The 24,075-nt window shown below is 34.4% G+C and overlaps 1 protein-coding gene across 3 annotated transcripts in view; it reads right to left on the bottom strand.

Moving 5' to 3' along the window:
* Window positions 1–390: 390 nt before the first annotated feature.
* CSMD3 (CUB and Sushi multiple domains 3) overlaps window positions 391–24,075 on the bottom strand; it is a gene marked incomplete at both ends in the record, with an annotated part of 1,233,164 nt that continues 1,209,479 nt past the window's right edge. For all 3 annotated transcript variants that reach the window (XM_080802411.1, XM_080802412.1, XM_080802413.1), the window contains 8 exons: window positions 391–550; window positions 4,388–4,523; window positions 6,623–6,710; window positions 9,271–9,383; window positions 11,953–12,111; window positions 18,218–18,283; window positions 20,230–20,409; window positions 22,704–22,815. In XM_080802411.1, the coding sequence (XP_080658537.1) occupies window positions 391–550; window positions 4,388–4,523; window positions 6,623–6,710; window positions 9,271–9,383; window positions 11,953–12,111; window positions 18,218–18,283; window positions 20,230–20,409; window positions 22,704–22,815 (1,014 nt within the window). The remainder of the gene's footprint in view (window positions 551–4,387; window positions 4,524–6,622; window positions 6,711–9,270; window positions 9,384–11,952; window positions 12,112–18,217; window positions 18,284–20,229; window positions 20,410–22,703; window positions 22,816–24,075) is intronic.

Raw genomic sequence — 24,075 nt, 5'->3', positions numbered from 1 at the left:
GTATAGCTCTTATTTTCTACCCTATATCTTTTTTTTTTTAAACCCAGTCCCTCTAATATACTTTATAAAGCACAGAAATACTGATAGTGGATGCTCCTCCAATATATGCAAATAAGTTTATGTTTTAGAATAATCTCCTTTTTAAAAAAAGCAAATAAACTGTGAGTAAGCACTCTCAGAGTGCAGCCAAATTTCTGTAAAACTCTCCATGGTAAACATGAAGACGAATTATGGTCCAGTTTATGAAAAAACACTCTTCTCTATCATTCCTCGGGAAAAGGTGACCCAGCAAGTCCTGAAAAGTGTGCTTTAATTTGTTTAGCAGTGAACTAAATGTGCACTGTTTTGTGTGTCGATTTCCAAGCTTCTGAAGAAGGCAGAGTTGCCGAGCTAGACCATTGTGCAGACCGTGTTCAAGTTGGGATCGAAACGTACTGCCTTCCCTTCCACTGACTTTGCGTTGGTATCATACATGGGGTTTTCAAAAGCTGCTTGGCCATTGTTATTTTCATGAACTGAACATCCTGTATACTGTGTTTTGGGTGCAGTCCTGTTGATGAGAACATTGATTAGCTATGTGTTAATGTTCTTCTAGAAACAACAGAGTAGGGCTCCAATATAACATACTTGAGTTATCATTCTTAATGCATAATATAACTTCAAAGTATTAATTGAGGAATCATAAGCTCGACACATCGAATTTGAACAATTCACCAGTCACTTTTAAACCCTGAGTGACTTCTATTATTTACATATAATACATATTAATGTACAGTACCAATATGAGTAATACAAGTATAAATAAACGTATTATGGCTATTTTCATCAATTTAAATTTTCTGATGCAAAAATAAATAACCATTGTGAATTTGCATGTATAATATAAGTAATTATGGTGATGATAAAATTTATATCTCATTACTATCCATCCATCCATTCATTCATTAATTCCTCAAATATTTGCCAAGCATCTGTTATGCCAGGCATGATCTTAGGCTTTGGATCAGAATTTAAAAAAAAAAAAAATGGAGCTCATAAGGTAGTAATAGAAAATAATTAATAAATAAATGTTTGTAAATGAGTTAAAATAAAAATAAATAAAATAAGAAAAATAGATAATAAGAAGTGTTCTGATGAAAAGGAAAGCTGTTGATATGACAGAAGTAACAGGGACCCACTTTAGGAACAGTAATAAGGAAAAGCAGCTCTGAGGTAGTAAAATGTAATCTGAGACTTGAAGAAAAGAAGAAAAGAAGGAGACAGTTCTGGAGTAATTAAAAAGTATTTCAGAATGAGCAGACAACTAACATTGAGGCCTAATTTGGGATGGTACTTAGAGTATCCTAAAAACATACTCAATTTTCTTAAAAATGACATATATAAGAACAGGAAACTCAAAATCTCAAAGAAGAAATGACTATACTGATAACTGAGTCATGAAAATAGTTTCCAAAGAGTTACTGATAACTGAACATTTGGTTTTACTTAACAAAACACATGGATTCTAGGCTAGCTAGTATAACTTGCTGGTCTTGAATTCCTTCTTCCTTTTTTTATTTCTCTCTCCTTTGGCATTTCTGATTTCTAGTTTCCCACATTCCACTGGATAATTTGCTGACATTCATTATGGTACAAAGGCAGACTTGCTCCTACCTGTTTCTGGGACCTAATTACTAAAATGGATATACCTCAAAATAGATCTGCTTCTCAACTCCTATGTTTATACCAAACACCACAAATTTCAACTACTTTATCATATTTTGTATTTGTATTATATTATTTTATTATCCCTAATGCATTTTCTGAATTTTTCTCTGTATTAAAGATTGTTAGATGATTTGTATGGCAATACATTTTGTGAAAGCTATCTTAAGTTTCTTTGAATGGGATCACCTAAATAGTTATATTGCTTACAACTTGCTCCTGCCAGGTGCATAATTCTAATAAATAATATTTGTCTCTATTTTTTCAAACTATATTCACAATAAAAACCAGAAACAAGGGGCACCTGGGTGGCTCAATGGGTTAAAGCCCCTGCCTTCGGCTCAGGTCCTGATCTCAGGGTCATGGGATCGAGTCCTACATCAGGCTCTCTGCTCAGCAGGGAGCCTGCCTCTCCCACCCCCTTGCCTCTCTGCCTACTTGTGATCTCTCTTTGTCAAATAAATAAATAAAATCTTAAAAAAAAAAAAAAACAACCAGAAGCAACATCATTTTCTTCTAATTAAGCAAGAATCATGAAGATATAAAGAAATGTTATAAAAATATTGAACAACAGCTTTAAGGAAAATAATATCAAGTTTCAGAAAAGTTTACAACATCAACAAAAAGTAACTTAAAGTGAATTGAACTTTCACATATAAGAGCTAAATCTATTATACTCTTTGGAGAAAACACATAGGTAAATCTGATCTTGATTCATGACCTTGAATCTGGCAATGGTTTCTTAGATATGACACTTCAAGCACAAATAACAAAAGAAAATAGATATCACCATTTACCAAAATGAGAAGCTTTTATACATCAAATGACACTATCAAGAGAATGAAAATACAACTCATAAAAAGGGGGGAATATTTGTAAACCATATATGTGTCAAGAGTCTAGTTTTCAAAATCTATAAAGAACTCTCACAATTCAACAACAAGACAAATGACTCAATTTAAAAAATAGGCAAATACTTGAATAGGCATTTCTTCAAAAGAAAATGGCCAAGAAGCACTGAAGAGATGCTCAGTGTCATTGGTAATTAGGGAAACATAAATCAAAACTACAATGGGATACCACTTCACATATACATTAGGATGACTATAATAAAAAGAAAGAAAAAGAAAAGAAAAGAGAAAATAACAAGTGTTGGCATGGATGTGGAAGAAGTAGAACAGTCATACCTTGCTGGTGGGAATATAATATGGTGCAGTTGCTCTGCAAAACAGTTTGGTGCTTCCCCAGTAAGTTAAATGTACAATTACCACAAACCCCAGCTATTCTGTTTTGGGGTATATACCCAAAAGAACTGAAGCCAGTGTCTAAACAAAAACTTGTGCAAGTGTATATATCAGCACTATTTACAACAGCCAAAATGTGGGAGCAATCCAAATGCCCATCAACTGATGAATGGACATATTTAAACATAACACATTCAAACACAGTGGAATATTATTCAGACACATGCTATATATAACATGGAAGAAACTTGAAAATATTATGTTAAGTTTAAGAGGCCAGGTATAAAATATCCCATAGTACATGATTCGAGTTATATCAAATACCCAGAATAGGCAAACAAATACAGATAGAAAGCAGATTACCAGTTGCCTAGGGCAGGAGTAGGAGGAGTGGGGGATGACTGATTAGAGGGCACAGAGTTTCCTTTTGGGATGATGGAAATATTCTGGAACTGGCAGTGGGGGCCCCTTGACATTGTGAATATACTAAATGCCACTGAACTATACACCTAGGATGGCTTAAATGGTTTCGTGTTATGCATACTTTACAAAAATAGTTTTTAAAGAAAGATCAGAATAGCCTGCTTTATAGATAAATTTAGTGATGAGTTTTTATCATTAATAAAATCTGATATTGACAAACAAGGCTTAAGGTGCTGCTAAAATTCAATAGTTACACATTCAAATAAACCATTCTTAGATAATCTTGACTGAAATTTATAATAATACAAGTTTTGAGAAAAATACATTTTGGTAATAAGAGTAATTTAATTATCCAGTTATCTACATATTTTTTTCTTGATAAAGCATAGTCCCAAATAGCAGACAATTGTATAATAAAGCCACTTGGGATTTGTAATGGACATAATAAACAAGGACAAACTAATAATATGTACAGTCATTTAGTTGATATATCAGAAATATAACATTAATTGCATAGCCTAAAAGTAGCAGAAGAAAAAAGGAAGATTAGAGGATTTTACCATCTGTCTGCCTGGGTAAAATTGGTCAGCATTGTCATGTGAACTAAAGAGGTTTGGACACAAGCTTCTTCTTAGTTCTCTAAATAAATCTGGCAGCAGGTATCACATCTTTGATTTAAACCTTAATCTGGTTTTGTATCCCTTAAGTCTCATTATGGATAATGCAAAACTAACTGACACAATTAAGTATGTACCAGGAAATCTACAGTCAAAAGTAGTAAGGGTTAAGTTGAATGTTTGTGGGAATGAACAGAGCAATTTTTGTTTTATCGTGTTGTGGTGATGAGAGAGGCAGGTAGAGGAAATAAGGTTTTTAACAACAGTTGCAATATCTGGCACACATTATTTTCAATAACCCAGGAAAAAATGGAAATTAGGATTTGAAATAGAATAGTAAAAAACCCCACGAAATTGAAGATTTTGGAAATGTTTTGTAGGTGAAATCAACAAACTTACCTTTGTTTATAAAGATAAAATCCAAATCCTGCAAATATAAGTGCAAAAAAAGGCACAAGAATAGCAATGGCCACAGAACTACTGTTTGTACCATGAGGCTGATTTGAAGAATTTGAGCCTTCTGACATGTTCAGTCCTATAAAATAAAAATTTAAAAAAATCAACTTTATTTTATCACAATTGATTTTTATATTCATGAACCCATCATTTTCTTTCTTTCTCAAGATATCTATTTGGAAATGTACATAGGAAACAAAGGTAATTCATGAAACTCCTTCAACTCTTTTCCGTACAAGTTTGTAGAGTGCATTCTATGGATAAGGCATTTTTCCAGGGAAGGATACAGAATAAAAAATAAGCAGGGTCTCTGAACTGAAGAGTTTATACCACTATGGAAAGAATACCATGACAGAAATAAGTGTAGACATCAAGCATGAATTAATGATCAATGTGCTTTAGGAAGAGAAGAAATAATTCCATCTGGTGGTGTGTAGGAATGTATTCGGGAGAATATACAAGTGAGGCTGGCTTTGAAGAATCAGTAGAACAATGGATGGAGAAGGAAGCAGGACCATCATAAGCCCAGAAATGGGAAGGTGAGCAGCATATTTAAAAGCTGTGACAAGCACTGGTTGTAGCTGTGTGGAAAGGATGTAGAGGTAAGTATGTATCAATGCGGTAGGAGTAGGATGCTAAAATGGAAAACTGTGGCCAGGTCCTGAAAAGCCATAAACATCATTCTAAAGAGTTCAAACTTATTAGCTACCTGTGGTGAGGGACAGCAGAGGGTTTTAGAAATAAAAGCCCCTGTGATAAGACATACAACTTAGAGCAGTGACTTGGGTGGGATGGACTTCAGGGAATCTGGACTAGAAGCTAGTCTACTTCAAAGGTCATAGCAACAACCCAGATAAAAATGGAAAATGATCTGTATCCTAGAACACTTGGAAGAGCATGAAAAAATAGATGCAGGAGAACATTTTGTAGTTAAAAAGCAACAGAACCTTTTTGTGAGGATAAGATGTAAGAGGACACAGGATGAGAAGGGTTCTACCTGGGGGTGAGTAAATGGCAAAGACATTAGCAAAATTAGGAAATGAGAAGAATCAGGTTGATTAACATGTTGGCATAAGGATCGGGGAAGAGAAAATAATGGAAAGGTTGTCTTTTGTGTTTTGCTTTTATTTTCCCCAGAAAGAAATAGCTCCTTTTTTAAATAGGTTCTGTTTTAGACATACAGTGTGTGCGATGCTTTTGGGAATAGTTTGCATAAACATCTTGCATTAAATTACACAACTATGTTAATGTACTGTGTTAACAAATGTTTTATCTGGTTTCCAAACTAACACAATTTTAGGCAAGACATTATCTGAAATGACATCTTGTTATTGTTCACTTAGAGAAAGCTCATTTCCCTTTTTGATAAAGAGTTATATATAACTAAATCACACCTTAGTCCAGGTTAAAAGTTAATACCTTTTTTCTACCTTATTTTTCAGGGACTCAGAATATTTATGTAAAAGTTCAAAGTAATGGAATTTTTAAGATAAACATCAAATAGTACTTTTTAGAGCCTGAATTTATTCTTTATATATCATTACCACTATAAAATAATGGGAGACAATATACCTTAGGAAAATTATATACCAAAAGCTATGTTAATAATTATATTCAAGCAAGACCATTAAATGTCTGTGTATACTCTAGAAGAGTTGAGAAGAATGTTGAAACCTGTGCCTCCTACTACAGGAAATTTACATATCTGAATAGCGTAAAGCCCCCAAATGGGGTCCATTCTTCAAAGTTATTTTCCCTTTTCAGACCATATAACGTTTTCAAAGTGCCACTACATTTTTGAAAGAGAAAGAAAGTTGCAACAATATTCAAACTGAAGAGAAGCACTGCAATCCTGGATAAAATAAAATAATTTACAGTTTAATATTTTCTTTTATATCTGTACCACTTTTTCTCTTTTTTACTTGCTAAGGGCAAGACAGTGTGTCATATTTATTAGAAATATGACAACAACCAAGCACTGTACAGGGTTGGTACATGGAGAATCAATATTTTGAAGAATGAGATTATTTAAAAGGCTATCAAATGTATCAATGTATAATCCTGACAATGCAAAATTCAAAATGCAGGAAGTGTGCTTAATGTACAGAATCCACTGTATTTTCTTATGATGTCTGGAGTAATAAAGGAACTACATGAAAATGAAAATGAATACATTACCCAGTCTTTGTAGTCCAAATTGCCCATAATCTTTGCCCTGAATAAATCCTTGAAATACATAAGTAGCTCCATCAGGCTCAGCAGAAACCTAAAAATATTTATAAGGTTGATTAAATCTGAAGATTGGACACAGCTATATTTTCCCAGCCTTAATAAATATTCAGTTTTACTCTCAAATGAATGTTATGCAAAGTTCCTAACTCTGTATCTTCCTCCTACGTAAAACATAGCACACTGTGTAAATTTGCCATTGTTATAAGCAAAATCAAAATTTTCACTTTTAAGTAATTTGGATATTAGAAAAAGGGGGTTGTTATTACTATAATGATGTAGAGATTTCTCTTAGGCTAAGAAACCTGCTGTCAAAAAAAAGGGTAATGATATGATGAAAGAGAATAAAGCAAATGATCGATTAAAAATTAAAATATAACAGGGTGCCTGGCTGGCTTAGTCATTGGGCCTCTACCTTTGGCTCAGGTCATGATTCCAGGGTCATGGGATAGAACCCCACATCAGGCTCCCTGCTCGGTGGGAAGCCTGCTTCTCCCTCTCCCACTCTCTCTGCTTGTGTTCCCTCTCTCTCTCTCACTCTCTCTCTCCATAAAATAAATAAATAAATAAAATCTTTTAAAAAATTAAATATAATAAAACCATACTTTGTAGATTTTATTCCTGATTAGCATGCATGCCCTCCTTCTCTCCCTCTCACCAATCTTCCCATCTCATTGGGCTTAGTCCTGTGACTTGCTTTGGCCAATGGAATGTGGGTGGAATTGACAAGAAGTCAGTTCTAAGCCCAGGCCTTAAGAGGCATGTTTCCCCTTATAATAAGTGAAAGAAGCCAGTCACAAAAGACCACATATTATATGATTCCATAAATAAGAATATCCCAAACAGAGACATCCATAGAAACAGAACATGGATTTATGGTTGCTTAGAGTTAGGGTGGAGATGGGGGGTGGATGGGTAGGGTGATAGCTAAAGGATGTGGAGTTCCTTTTTGAGGTGATAGAAATACTCTAAAATCAACAGTGGTGATGGTTACACACATGCAGATATACTAAAAACCATTGAATTGTATACTTTATATGGGTGAATTATAGGGTATATGACTTATATCTCAGTAGAGATGTTTAAAACACATTATCCCTCAGAGCTTCTGACCTCTGACAAGAGAATATGCTGTGGGTAGCTGCTACCTCTCCAGGCTGGGCCCCAGAATAAGATACCTGAAGCAGACCTGAACTTGCTACCACAGCCTCAAGTGGAATACCCACAACTAACCCCAGATACAGGAGAAATGATAAAATACTCCTTTGACTCTGAGATTTTGTGATTTTGTCTAATGTTGTAAAAGCTGATTATAACATGTATCTTGCATGTATATAAAATCCTATATTTAAAAAATATATGTGTACTGTGATTTGATCTCATAAACAAAACAGAAATAGATATATTTCAGCGTTCTTGTTAACTAGTAATATGAATTTGCTCTGGGTTTATTTTACTTAGTTAGCAAAGTCCTGTACATTATTGTAGAAGTTGTAAAGCACCTAGAATCCTCACCCTAAAAAGCAAACTATCATACCAATCCATCCATAGCAGCCTGGCATGTCAGAAGAAGTGATTTATTCCTTATTATCAGACATCATATTCTGGTCATGGTCATTTTTAAAAATGAAATTCTCCTTAAATGAAGAGCTCAAACTCTAATATTTAAATGAATGAATTCATTTTGTTTGCTTCCTAGATGAAATAATACAATTACACAATTTGAGTGCATTAAAGACATGAGTTAGTTTCCAACTCCACGAACACTGACACAGATAGAGAAATAAGATAAACATTTTTTTTTCTCCACAGGCACTAAACTTACTGAAGCCTATGCCCTACTATCTTCTTTCCCTCTAGGTCTTCCTTGTAAAAGAAGACATGTTACTTGTTAGGATGTAGTCAGAGCTCTCCTGCTTGTTTTTTAGGAAAGACTCCAGGGGAATATGTGAATAGAAGATTTGTTGCTTCCAACTCCCAATTTAGAAACTCCATTCACATAAGTGGCTGAATAGGACAGGGTGATTCCACTGTGAAGCTATGGTAACCATTTTTCCACATGAAGTAATTTATGTAACTTCCTTTTCATAAACAACTTTATAAAATATTCTAAATATTTTGTAAGGTATTCTAAATCTGTTAAATTTAGATAAAAAAGCTTAAATGTCATGGGCATCCTTAATTTTTCTGATGCATTTCGTAAATAGCCTACATAGGTCTTAAACAGTGGATCCAGACAAAGAATGAATTATATTTTATTCAGATTTATTTATCATAGTACTGACCACAGACAAAAAGATTTGATGAAACCACTAAAAAGCTATATGGCCCTCATACACGTAAATACTACAAAAGTTAGCAAAATTCATCAGAATCCAGTAATCCTAGGTTTAACATTCTACATTGCTAAGTATTTACACTGAATCTTTTTTTCAAAATAATTTACCCATAATAGTAATCTTGCCATTTTATACATGCATGTGTGTTTATAATTAGCTAAATTTAGAAAATTACCTTTTTCCTGGAATCTTTATGACAAATTATAGCATAAATTGGTTATTAAAATTAGCAGTAGACATTTAAACAACTATACTTACAAAGCCATCCATGGCCCAATTGTCCTCCTTCATTTTCTTCACAGAAGCATGAGTTGGTACTTTAATAAGGTAGATATGTAACATCAGGCGAGCTTCCTGGCTTTTATATACCCCTGTAAAATGTAAGGACATTTTAGTCTATGAATTTTGTAAATAATTATGCTTCATTTTATTATCTTTAACTCCTTAAATATATCATATAATACATGTCATAGGAAAAGAAATCAAACAAGGCCAAGTTGAGACCAGCTTCATCCACAATGCTTTCTACAAATGCTGCAAAATATGTTAATCCCTCAGCGGACATTCTCAACTTAAATCTTAATTGTGGGGTTAAATTACCTATGCTCTTAAAATTAAGTATTACTGTCCTTACTACAATCATTCCATGATATTGTAAACAAAATAACTTCTTCCCCCAAAGAGATTTAAAATCTTTGAAGATATACATCAAGTGTTAAATCCCTGATATTTTTCTTAATAACGAATTGGGTGCCAACTTTGAAAGAGTATTCTAGGTGTTACTGGAGCCACAGAGAAGAATATATATGTATCGAAAGATAGGATGCTTAAAAGCATTTCCAATGAAGCAGATGTTAGTCAGATATATATCCAACTAAATACATTAAAAAATACAAATAAGAGGCCAGAAGAGAGAAGGATCATTTTACAATGGAGTGATCAGGAAATGCTTATTAAGGAAAAAAAAAGCATTTGGACTGGGTCTTGAAAATCAAGTAGGGTCTTTAGTTTAAGTAGGTAAATATAGATAATGGCTTAAAAAAGAAAAGCAAACATATATACAATGATTTTTTTTTCTTAAACAGTGAGTATTCTAAGAGTAGGAATAAGCTGGAATATAAATGTACTTAGGGGAATAATAGGACAGAAGTCTCTAAGGAAAAATTTTGTGATTAATTTATGGTTGAAATTTGACTCATGCATTCATTTACTTAATCTTTCGCCTATGTAATAAGGTGTCATAAGAATATGCTGAGAATACAGAGATGACACATAGACCTTGACCTAAAGTAAGTTACAGTTAATAGGGAAAAACATAAAAGGAATAAAAAATAATATTGTTGGGAAAATGTTACAGTTGATTTACATGGAGACAGTGATAGCAAATTTATTTATGCTGGTTTTTCTATATTTGTAGGAATTTATATTGAGATTTTTCTAGAAATTCTCTCTAGAAATATTTCCAGAAAATAAAGATAAAAGTTATATCTCAAAGTTAAATAAATCAGTATCACAATTTAAATGAATTTATTTTGTTAATAAAAAGCTTCTTTCAATTTATACTATTGTAACTGTGTATAGTTTTTAAAATATAATACATATTAGCTTCTGACACTTTTACTTTGGGCTTAAAGGAGAATCATTCAATAATTCAAATTCACTACTTAGACAATATTCACTGAGGCTTATTTTGTTCCAGATGCTTTTCTAATTTCTGAGATACAGTAATGAAATGGTGGGCAAAGAGCTTCCCTCTTAGAACTTATATTTTTGGAGTATAGACAAGTAAATAATGTCATATCATGTCATGTATTACCATATTATACTATAAATAGTGAAAAGAAGAAAGTGAAACAGGATGAGTATCTAAGACTAAGAGTTTATGTCTGTGTTTGTGATGAGAATATTACTTTAGATAGGATCATTGGGAGTACTGTTGATGAGATGACATTTGAGAAAACATCTGAATGTCAGAAAACAAACAAACAAACAAAAAAAACACAATGAGGGAAATGTGCCCTACATCAAGGACATAGAAACTTGAGAAGGCTGAGCAGTTGGATAGGTTTCTGGGTCCCTTATGATTCTTTAAAATAGTATAGCTCTACCTTTTCTGTCTTCAGTTATGGTGTACACTGAAATATGCTCATTTGAAGAAAGGATTTTGTACCCATAAAATAGGTTGTAAGTCATTGATCTGGTCTCTTTGGTGTTACGAGAATACAGAAAAATTTAGCTATTCCAATCAAAAGTTCTTTTCTATTTCATGATGCCTCGTTCTAGCTACATCAAAATATTCATGAGCAAGCTTACTTCAGAATCAGCTTTTCTTTTCTTTTTTTTTTTTTTTTTTAAAGATTTTATTCATTTATTTGACAGACAGAGACCACAAGTAGGCAGAGAGGCAGGCAGAGAGAGAGAGGAGGAAGCAGGCTCCCTGCTGAGCAGAGAGCCCAATGCGGGGCTCGATCCCAGGACCCTGGGATCATGACCTGAGCTGAAGGCAGAGGCTTTAACCCACTGAGCCACCCAGGCGCCCCAAGAATCAGCTTTTCATTTGTGTAGTAATATTCATGTATCCATCCAAAAATCAGAAAGCCTTGTTTCTGAATAAATTATGAATGTCACTAAAATGTAACAAATATTTCACAGTATAAAAATCACTAATAAAAATGATAAAATGGGGACGCCTGGGTGGCTCAGTTGGTTGGGCGGCTGCCTTCGGCTCAGGTCATGATCCCAGCGTCCTGGGATCGAGTCCCACATCGGGCTCCTTGCTCAGCAGGGAGCCTGCTTCTCCCTCTGCCTCTGCCTGCCTCTCTGTCTGCCTGTGCTCACTCTCTCTGACAAATAAATAAATAAAATCTTTAAAAAAAAAAAATGATAAAATGATGGAGGTGAAGGCACGAAGGCATTGTTTGCTGTTCTTTAACGTGATACCTGAAAGTAGCAGTTCCATGTTGCTATTGCTGAGTGTAGCATTGACTCTCCCAGTGGAAGCATTGAAACTAGTAACTGTCAAGGTCATAGGTTGTTTCCTTCCTTTGAAATTGTAAGAGCCTTTCCATATATAATTTTGGGCAAACACATCATCAGGAACTGTGAAGAGATTAAAGACACATGTTAATTTTATGGTGCCCTATAAATATAAACATTAAAAAGTAAATGAATGAATATTAGTTTATTGAATAATGAAATTTTGCTAAACACTCAATAACATGAAATGTGTATTATAAAGTGAATTCTTCATATACATGTTTCAAGTTTTTTGGAATAAGCCAAAACTGCAATAATCTATATTTGTACTCATACCTGAGTCATCAATCAAAGATAGACAGCACCAATTAAAGACATAAGGCTTATATTCAGAACCAGCTAAACATCAAATATACTTATATTTGGTCTCCTCCAGTAACATCTTTCAGAGGAAAAATAAAATGATTTTACTGAGCCACGTCAGTCTATATTTAAGTCCCAAGAGGCCTGCTTTTCTTCCGGCAGTATGAGTAGATTTATGCAGGAAGAGCATAGAGTTAAACCTCCCTCTTGCAGAATAGCACTTAAAGACTGTTAGGAGGGATGCTCCTTTGTCCCCTTTACAGAATACTGAGTCCAGTTATTTTAGTAATAGATGCTCCTGAGGAAGAACAGGGCTCCACCGTATTGACAGCTTTGAATTTACAGGTATTTTTAGAAATAAAGGAATTGTCCCTAGAATTGCCCAACTCTCATGGGAGAAAGATGAATTGTGGTAGAATCAAATAATACCCTAAATGTTATAAAACTCTCATCTAAAGAAGGAATGCTCTTTATTTTAGATATAACCACATAAGGCATTATATTTATATAAATTCGTTATGTAATTTATAGTTATACAAGTCAGGGATGGCAAAGTCTACTCAGATCCTGAAAAAAACCTAAGAGAAGCTTCCATTAATCATACACATCACAATAAAGTACATCTCCAAAAAGCAGCGATTCCAGGGAGCTATGCCTATTTGTGCAAATGAGTAAATGACAGAATAGGGGAAAGCCTTTTTTTCCTAACAAGGTATTGACAACTTGTCACCTGGTGTTCACTACACACATCACACTTCTCATTGCCAGATCATAGAGACTGGGGTTACATTCCCCGAGTTCTGCTCAGTAAACTAAAAGAGCAAAACTCCTGAAGACAACAACAACAACAAACAAACAAACAAAAAAACATGAAATACAAAATATGCTGAAGAGTTGAGTTTTTACTGAATATTTCTACACATGTTTTGTTCTATGGTAATTCAAAAGCAATACAGCTAAAGGGTTAGAGCTGCAAGCCCTGGAGTTAGGATCCTTGTGTTAAAGTCTGTCCTCGGGTGCCTGGGTGGCTTAGTTGGTTAGGCGACTGCCTTCAGCTCGGGTCACAATCCCAGGGTCCTGGGATCGAGTCCCTCATCGGACTCCCTGCTCAGTGGGGAGCCTGCTTCCCCTCCTCTCTCTTATTTAAAATAAATAAATAAATAAATAAATAAATAAATAAATAAATAGTAAATTCCATCCTCTGCAATTTATAAAGTGTGTGGTTTTGCATAGATTACTTAAAAACTCTCTAAACTTGAATTTCCTCGTGATTAAAATGAGGTTAACTTAGAGTTGTTGGGAAGAGTAAATGAGATAAGGAAAGTGAAGTGTTTAGCTAAGTGTTAGCTGCTACTATTATTACTACTACTACTGCTGCTGCTATTATTCAGATAAAATAGGAAAACTGTGGATCTCAGAGCTTACTACATAATTGCTAATAAAATATATATTTAGCAGACTTGTAGTTAGTAAAATGAATGGTCCATAGTCTGGTTCTGTGACTCTGCCTAGTCATCCTCAGAGTGGCACTCCCTCCCCAAACCTCCAACTTCACAGCTATGTATGATACAGGGGAATGTTACTCTATGTATGTCTGGAGGAGTCTTACTGAAACTTTGATACGGTGAATGAGTAAAAAGCCCTCGATCTGGTAAGCATGTAAAAGTTTTTAGTGAAAGAAAAGTGTACCTAAAACAAGTTTGCAGGAGAGAGTGACAAGCTATATTGCCCTGCACTAAAAAGACCTGGAATTTGGAGGTAATAGGTTCTCAGTCGTGCAGGGAAAAGCAGGAGCAAGAGAGAAAGATATTCTAATGGCAATGCCTTGCAAATAGCAGACAGTAAGTAAGCGCTGTTGTCTGTCTGATTGTTTATTTCCACCTGGACTGGACTGTGATTACTCTTTGCTATCTCTGAACATTTAGAGAAAACCTATTACATCCGCTGATCTTATCCATAGTCCTTAGGGGAATTAGTGTTGGTTGAAGGAGGTGAAAGAGAACCTTGACAGCAGGAGCAATGGAAAGAACCGGGTAGTGGCCACTGCCAAGTACATAACATCAGGTTTAATCACTAATGTGGTAGGAAATGTTTAACAACTGGATCTCCTGAAAAACAAACAAAACAAAACAAACAAAAAAGCTGATGTTCAGCATTTGCTTATTTCTATGATGTAAATATTACCACAGTAGCAGATTTCAAAGTCCTACCAATATGACATGGCCGAATGCAAAGTTTGGGTGAATGCGCAGAATTGTCTGTGACGAGCCTGTCGCTACCTGCGGGCTCAAACACGCCACTACTGCCCTCTACCTTTTGAGAAATGCAACTCAGGTTGGGCAACGCAGACACCATCTGGTCATTTCCATTTCTGTGTACAATGGGAATGATCATACTTCTTTCTGTTGTTAGGTCTATTCTGGTGTTTAAATATGAATGTGAGTCTGCCAGTTCTTTGTAAATTCTAAAATGTCATCCCACTCTCTTTGATGTGGGTATCAGTGAAGTCTAAAATGTCATGATCCTTCCTTTCAAGATGTCTGATTTTAAACTTTACTTCACAGGCTGCATAGTATTGCTTCAAATGTAGTATCATGCTCCTGACTCTGATACAATCGCCAAATTTCATTCTTGTTATTTTGGAGTAACCTAATCACAGTGACTTGTGATTTTAAATTAAATGTTTCTAATGTTTTCCCATTGAAAGTAGAATTTACTCTGAAGTTTTATAAATCTTCTTTACTGAGGTTAAATAAGTTCCTTTCCTTTCTAATTTGTTAAGTCTTTTAAAGTTATAAGTAGGTGTTGTGTTTTATCAGATATTTTCTGTGCAGGTATTGCGCTGATCAAAACTATTTGCGTTTTAATTTCTTAATGTCACAGATTATTTTTAAGGATTATTTAATATAAAAATATCCCTGCATATCTATCACGAATCCAATTTGGTTCTGACGTGTCAGCTTTTGGTTTTCCTGTTATACTATGATTTTGGATTTGATTTGCTAAGATTTTATGTAGGATATTTTCATCTGTACATCCTGAGTCAAACAAACAGACTTGTAATTTTCCCTTTTGTATAATGTCTTTCTGAGTTATTAGAATTACGTTTTTTTCTTTCTTTTTCTTTCTTTTATTTTTTTAGAGAGAGGGAAAAAGGATGCATGAGTGGGGGCTCTGGGGAAAGGGCAGAGGGAGAGAGACTCTTAAGAAAACTCCTGCTGAGCATGGAGCCCCACGTGGGGCTCCATCTTATGACCCCGAGATAATGACCTTGAGATCATGGCTCTGAGATCACAATCTGAGCTGCAAACCAACAGTCATACATTTAACCTACTATGCCACCCAGGCACCCCTCATATGCCACCCAGGCACCCCTCATAGATTTCCTGACTGGAAGAGATTTTTTAAAAAGATTTTATTTATTTATTTGACAGAGAGAGGGATCACAAGTAGGCAGAGAGGCAGGCAGAGAGGAGAAGCAGGCTCCCTGCTGAGCAGAGAGCCCAATGTGGGGCTCAGTCCCAGGACCCTGAAACCATGACCTGAGCCGAAGGCAGAGGCTTAACCCACTGAGCCACCCAGGCGCCCCCGGAAGAGGTTTTTTTTTTGATAAAATGAGATAATCTGTTCTGTTCCTTTATAATTCGGCAGAAATCATCGGTTGATCCATAAGGACCTGGTTTTTCTCTGTAGAAACAGTTTTAAACTCCTAATTTATCTGTTATAGGGTCATTCAAGTTTTCTTTTGCTCTGGTAAAATATTCTTCTCTAGTAATTTGTCCATTTTTTTAAAAAGTTGACTATTATTGATAGTTTTCCACAAATATAATTATAATTGATTTAATCTACTCTCTATGTGGTTATGTTCATATTTCCTTTTGCTATATTATTTAAATTTTTCTATTTCTGATCAGTCTTGCCAGAAATATTCTACTTTTTCTTTTTTCCAAAGAACTACCTTTGGCTTTGTTGAGATTCTTCCATTGCATCCTTGAGGGGGATTGTTTTTTTTTTGTTTTTATTATTACAATGACTTTCGGCTTTCTTTTGGTTATTCTGTTATACTGTAGTATATATCTTCTTAACAGGACTACTTAATTCACTAAAGCTGAGGCTTTTTACTTTTCTAATGTAAGAATTTAAAAGTATAAATTCCCCTAATAACTTTGCTTTTGATACAGTCCCCAAGTTTTGATATTTAGATGTTCATACAGCTAAGTTCTAGTATTATATTTTTTCTTTAATTCCTTCTTTAATTTATGAATTATTCATAAGTATTGATTGTTTTTAATTTCCAAGTATTCAGAATTTTTTTAAAAATTTACCTTTTTTGTTGATTTTTACTTACATCATGGTGAGATATCAGATCTGAAGACTAACTTTGCTTTGGAATTTATGCATTTTTATTTATTACTTAATATATGATCAGTTGTTATACCTGTCGCATGTGCCTTTGAATAAAATTTATATTCTATAATTGTTTGATATAGAAATATATATGTATATAATATATGTATAATTGTATTGTTCTTCCATATTCTTTTTTATTTCTTTTTGCCTGCCTATTTATTGGTGACCATAGGTCATGTTTTGCCCAGGAAAGTCAGGTTTTACATTTGATATACTGGAGTTAGTACTTAAACACCTATCTGCTACTAGATAAACCATCTCCTTTGGAAAATTCTGCATTGATAGACCACTGTGGTTTTCTGACTCCACTGCTAAACTTTCTTATTTTGGCATAGTCTTTGATTACCCTCATGGGTAATTCAGTCTATTGCCACTGCATGTTGAATAAATCATGTTTCAGACTGATTTTTCTTTTGTGGGTACGCCGGTTTTATAGCATATACCTTGAGAACTTCTAAACACAACTAAAATTAGGAACTAACACTGCTTCTGGCTTAAAATAATGAGACCAAATCTGTCTTCAAGTACAGATTAAATGTTAAATCTTGTTAAATCTTTATCTGTAGCTTTTAACTTAAAGATTTTATTTATTTATTTGTCAGAGAGAGAGAGAGAGAGTACACACAAGCAGGCAGAGTAGCAGGCAGAGGCAACGAGTGAAGCAGGCTCCCTGCTGAGCAAGAAGCCTGATGAGGGACTCGATCCCAGGATCCTGGTTTCATGACCTGAGCTGAAGGCAGTGGCTTAACCGACTGAGCCACCCAGGCATCCCTATAGCTTTTAATTTATATCATATAAATAAAATATGGACTAATACCAAAAAAAGGAGCTCATACATACTGAGGTCTTACTATGGGCTAAGTACTTCACATTTCATTTTCATGAAATTCATTTATAATAGTTTAATCCCTGTTTCTTTTCATAGATAAAGACATGGAGGCTCAGATATATAAAATAACTTTCCAAAGTCATAGTGTAGTGGGTGTGTAACGCGGCAATTACATTAAGGCTGTAGGACTGAACAGCCCATGTTTTTAATGACTAAATTTAAAATTTTGGTCTTTAAATCAGTTAACTATAACTAAAATCGCTGAACTTTTACTTTTATCAAGTGTATTTTGTTCCCTTTTTAAAAATCTATACTTCAAGCATCTCATTTTTTGTTTAAATGTTTTTAATAAAGCATTGCCAGTATAGTACAGTCAATTTCAGATACTCCTGGGGATATTTTATAGAGAGAACTATAAGCATTATTTTTGGAATATTAACAAGTCTCAGAATTACATTCCTTGAAATTCAACATCTTAAAATAAAAATTTTCAAATTCCAAATAGTTGAATTCATGGTTTTCCCATACTGAATGTATAGTTTTCTAAATAATGTTTATTTTGTCAATAAAATGGTTGATCGCTTCATAGAAATCATGACTTCTAGGAAAATAACTGAAATCACTAACCACTTAGCTTTGGGCTGGGTGTTCCTAGTGCAGGTCTTGGATCTTTCACCAGTATTTTGGAACCAGCTATGGGAAAAAAAAGTAAAAGGTTTATAAAAGTTAATATAATTAATAACACACACAGTAATGCGTTATCAATTTAAATCTCTGACATGTCGCATAGTTTTCTCCAAAATGTCCAATTCATCCTAACATCTCAGTACCTATTCAACACTTCCCATTGTACAGCTAATGACTTCAATAATTACTCCATTATAGTCCAGTGGGACAAGGGAAAGATTCGTGCTGCCTTATCATTTCAGGATTCTCTTTCTTATTTTAAAGAACATGTAAACCATGTAAACCAACATGTAAACAGTTGATTGCAGCATAGTTGCTGAAGGCTAAGGGTATGTTCCTTTTGCACAAAGGCAAAAATAATTTGGTAGGATATGTGTTTCAAAATAAAAATTTGCTAAGGTGGTCCATGGTGTCATAAGAAATGGGATAAAATCAAAACTAAAGAGTTAAAACTAAGGTTTTAAGCCAAACCAAAGGTAGTTCAAAGCAGGGAAATATGTGGGTTGCTAGATATGACTGCAAAGTTATGGGAGCTATGACATTCAGTGCTTGTAGACTGTATAAAGGCAGATCCTTTTCTGAAGAACTATATAATGTCTTTCAAAGGTTTTAAGGGAAATAATTTGGGTGAACAGCACTCTCACTCTAAGACAGAGAACAATTTGGAAAGAAAGGGATATTGATACACGCAGAGAAGTTAGGAGGCTCCTACAGTAGTCCCCATCTAGAGATAATGCTGAATTAACCTTCTATAGTAGTGATGATAAACAGCAAAGTGGATAGATAAAAAAGTTATTGAAATTCTGTTGGATTTAAATGGACTTTTAATCTTTCAATCTCATGAAAAATTTAAAATAAACCAAGTAGTGTTCTTGCTAAGAGAAGAGAGAGAACATGCTTCAAAAAGAAGGTCATTAACATTCGTGAGTGCTGCAAGAGAACTGGAATTAAAAGGGCTGGAAAGAAAAAAAAAAAAAAAAGGAAAAGGAATTTATTGATGACTTTATCAAGAATTCTAGAAAAACTTCCTTTATTCCAGGCTGTGAACACCTAAGTCTTTTTTCTCTAGTAAACTCACTACATCTTATCCATAGGGGTATTGTCCTGAAAAAGCAGCAAGAGAAGTAGACACTTCACTATATCACCCTGGTTCACTAACAGATTGGGAGGTGGGCTCCATTTAAACCTGACAATCAGACTCTTCAATAGTGTTTTCCTGACCAAGAAGTTTTGGCAAAAACTCTTCTAAACCAAAAGGTATGCTGGGAGCAATTTTCCCTACTGTGGTAGGTTGAATAATGGACCTTAAAATTCAGGTTCACCGAGAATCTCAAATATGAACTTTTTTGGAAATAGGATCTTTGAAGATATAATTAATTAGGATTCCTCAGATGAAATTACCTTGAAATCTAGTGACTGGTATCTTTATAAGAAGGGGAGAGGGCATACAGAGATAAACAGGAAAGGGAGCCACATGAAGATGGAAGTAGAAATTGGTATGGAGCAGCTATGAGCCAAGGAACGCCAAGGATAGCCAGAAGCTGCCAAACGTTAGGAAGAGACAAAGCATGATTTTTCCCTAGAGACTTCAGAGGGTGCATGGATCTATCAACACCTTGATTTTGGGCTCCTGGCCTCCAGAACTCTGAGAGAATAAAATTCTGCTTTTTTAAGTTATCCAGCTCGTGGTCCTTTGTTACAACAGCCCAGAAAACCAACACACCTACCATGATAAAGTAACTAGAAGAAGAAATAAAGAAGAAAAAAAAAAAACAGAACATGGAAAAGAATTTATAACAAGATCTCAATAATAGCTCTGTGCTTCTGAATGAAGAAGTGCCTGCCCTTGGAGTTGGCTAACCTGATCTGAGTTGAGTTTCTGTCTCTTGCATCTTACGAAGGCTGAACTGGTAGAACAGCTGCTGTTAGAAGCTTCTATAATGAAAACTTACCTTCACAAACAGGAACTTTTCCAGTCCAGGTGTTATCAGATCTACACACTCTATGTTCTGTCCCACCTGCTAGGAAGAAGCCAGGCTGGCAGGTATAAATGAGTGTATAGCCATGAGATGGAAGGTCCATTCCTACTACAGTTGCATGAGCAGGAGTTTCTGGTTGTTTACAGCTGTGGGCTATATTAAGAAAAAAGAGAAGCATTCATTTTTTTATAGACATGTTAAGAAAATTTTGAGATGAGAGTCACAACATATATTAGAGGCATGTTAATGACTTGATATAAGTATACCTTTGCATAGTTATTCTAATTAATCAAGGACAATGTATCAATGTCAATATACATATGAATTTCATAGGCGAACATGTTCTAAGCAGTCATCTGTGGAACATGGTAGATGTTCAAAGGGAAGCTAAACAGGGGAGACCTACCGGGGACAAGTAAGCTCTTAAGTGTATACTATATTACTATTCTAGAGAGTCTCAATAATTATTAACATTTTAAAGGATCTAAGAAGTCCTGTAGTTAGATACCTTTCAAAGTTTGTCGAGCTCAGATTTTCTACACCAGTTTATGAAATATTATTTTATTATTTTTTATCTCATACTTATCTTAAATTTAAAAATACATTTTAAATATATTTAAATATATATTTATATATAAATATATAAATAATTTATAAATATATATAAATATAAATAATATATATATTTATAAATATAAATATGTATATGTATATATATTTAAATATATTCATTCAGTATATCACTCTGACATTAATACTTGTTAATGTAGAAAGTATAATTTAATAATTTTTTACATGTGGAATTTTCTGGCCATGTTTTCGGTTCAAAGTACCAGTATCTTTTCATTCTCTTAACTTCTGGCTCCTTTTCTTCAAGCTGCCTTCCACTCTTGATTTGCCACCTCTATTCCATTTTACTCATACTTATGCCACTTCTTGGCCTGACCCCAGTTTCACTGTTTTGTCTTATACATAAATATGATCCCACTATCAGAGACAGATGCTGCAAGAAATTTTCTCTAAATCAGAAAGCATTTCTGATCATTTTTGTTCATGGATATGGGTACTTAAAAGTTTATCTCTGAAAAAATTATTCTGTATAAAAATGTGCTTGGAAAAAAAAATTCCATTTGTTTCCCAGTGGAGATTATACTTCTACAGAGGTATAAATAAGAGCTAAGATTTTTTTAATATTATGTGATAAATATTATGTTATGTGTTTTATGCTTAATATAATTCCATTAATGACATTTAATCCTATGGAGGAAATATGCTAAGTATAAACACAAATAGTCTGCCTCTACTACATCCTTTTTGGGGGGGCAGGAAAGGGAAGTTTAATTAATCCTCACATTATGCACAGGTAGAATTAAGTTAATCCTTATATTATGCACATAGTAGAAGTTCTGAGATGCTTTCAGTAATAACTCTTTTTAAATCATCATATCCTTTATAGAAGTCATCAAAGAACTTTGGTTTACTATGAAATATCTAGTTACATGTCACACAGGTTCTTAAGTATGCACGCTACTGAACTGGCTTTTAAGAAATTTTGCCATATTTAAATATCAGCCAACCAGACATGTGAATGACTTCTCAGTGGAGTGTTCTGTTGCTTTTCAGTAAGCTGCATGTCCACAGGGGGCTCCCGTGATCATTCCAGTGGTTCTGAACAAGGCTAGAGTAAATTCACAGGACTTGTTTAGACTTCAGCAAATCCTGATGAGTATTTCTACTCCTGCTTACTCTTTATTGTTTTTCCCCAAGGTGCTCAGGATTTTAAAAGATAGGAAAGAAGATAAAAAAGAGAAAGTGGGAGGGAAAGAGGGAAGTAATTCACCAGCTGAAATTTACTTCTAACTGTAAGCCAGAAAAGACAGCTTCATGACCTTGGGCTTTGTTCTTTAATCCATATGGCAAGTGCTCTCAGCTTAGGGTCAGTGCATATTTAGAAGCTGCAGGAAATACTGAAGTAGTATTTAAATTTTTGGTCAAACTATTCATGTGTATTTCCTTTCATGGATGTTTCTATCTTTCCTCAGAATCTCAGAGAGTCTCACAAGTAATAAAGGCTTAAGAAGTACTAAATTGGAGTCTTCCATATTTCAGCATACCTTCAATTCGTAGGTTCAAATCTCTGAATTGATGAACTAATAATCATCTAAAATTATCAGATGACCAAGCTGAACACAATTATAAGAGCCGTGCAAAAAAACCAAAATTGTGCTTTGTGCCTTCTGACTTCTTTAAAAAGAATGCTCCTTAATGGACAATGAGGTCATGATATAGTTATAAACTTAATACATAAATTATGTTTAATCATAATCTAAAAAAATCCACGTAAAACATCTTTTGTGTAGATATAGATTTACTTCCCACTCGTAAGAAAAAAATGCATATAAATTCCTATCTGTGGTTAAGTATAATTTCTTAGCCATGATACTTACGTATGCACTCAGGCTGAATTCCACTCCACGTGAGGTCAGGAAGGCAAGTGCGTGTTGTAGACCCTTGGAGAAGGTGTCCTTTTTTGCAGTGGAACTGCACAACACTTCCTACCTATAGCAAATTACAGAGAAACATACCAATGCAGCTTCAAATATGGCAACAAATAGAAAAAAAACCTTGGATGAGAAAATGCTTTCAAAAGAAATTCTTCATGGTAGATGCTAGAAGGAAAATATATTTAAAACTGATTTAAAATAAAATTGGGAGGAAATCAAGACTGAAGAAAAAAACATCTCTTTGCATATATATATATATATATGTATATATATATATATATATATATCACCATCAAATATTTGAGTGTTCAATGCATGCAAAGGTGCCTTTTCCACATCAGTTTGAAGAAAATATGGGAGATACCAAAAGGCCAATGAGTTCATCTAAACACAAGACAGACAGGTAGATTGTTAAATAAAGATAAATAAATAAAGATGGATGAAGACAGAGAAAAAAGATAACTAACAACATAAGAGGCAAATGAATATGGCAGACAGTAAATGCAGTATGAGATTAGAATCAAAGGCATTTAGATGCAAAGGTTGTGATTGTAACAAATATATGCTGGAAGACATGCAATTTGAGCTAAGCTTTTAAGGATGTGAATTTTGATAAATGCACAGAACATGGTTTTCAAAGTGAGGTCCCCAGACCGGTAACCTCAGCATCATTAGGAACTTTTTTAGAAAGGCATGTTTTGGGAACTTATCCCAGACCCACTGAATCAGAAACTCTGAATGGGGACCAGCAGTCTGTGTTTTAACAAGCCCTCCAGGGCTTGTTAAATGAACAATAAAGTTTGAGAACAACTGATATAAAAGTAGAAAAGATAAGAACATGGTGAGAAAATGTATGAAGGTTAAAATACGTGTCATATAGTTTAGAGAAAAGTACATTTGATTGGTTGGCATGAAGAGTTCACACAGTGAGCTGGGACTTTAGGGGTTTGGGGGAGGGGAAAGTGGGAAGCAGTGAGCTACAACAGCAAAAAGAAAGTAGACCCCAGAGTAATGTGCATGTGGCTTTAACTCTGAAACTGATCTTGCTTGAACAAGTTATACCCCCTCTTGGAGACTTCATCTGTAAATAAAGATGATAATATTACTTGTCTTGAGATTTGTCTTAAGCATTAAATGAAATAGGTCATACAATCTGCTCAGTTCAGGGATGGCATATAGGTTTTAAATAAATTCCAACTTTAATTATTAAGTCAAAGATAAATGTAGGAACAGTTTCTGAAGGGTCTCAAATGGCAGGCTATGGCATTTGAAATCGTTTTTTAATGAAAACGTAAAGTTACTAAAGCTCTCAGAG

Source organism: Martes martes (assembly GCF_963455335.1).
Source record: "Martes martes genome assembly, chromosome: 4".
NCBI classification, from domain to species: Eukaryota; Metazoa; Chordata; class Mammalia; order Carnivora; family Mustelidae; genus Martes; species Martes martes.
The sequence above is the reverse complement of the archived record's forward strand: the minus strand, read 5'-3'. Positions and strand labels throughout refer to the sequence as shown.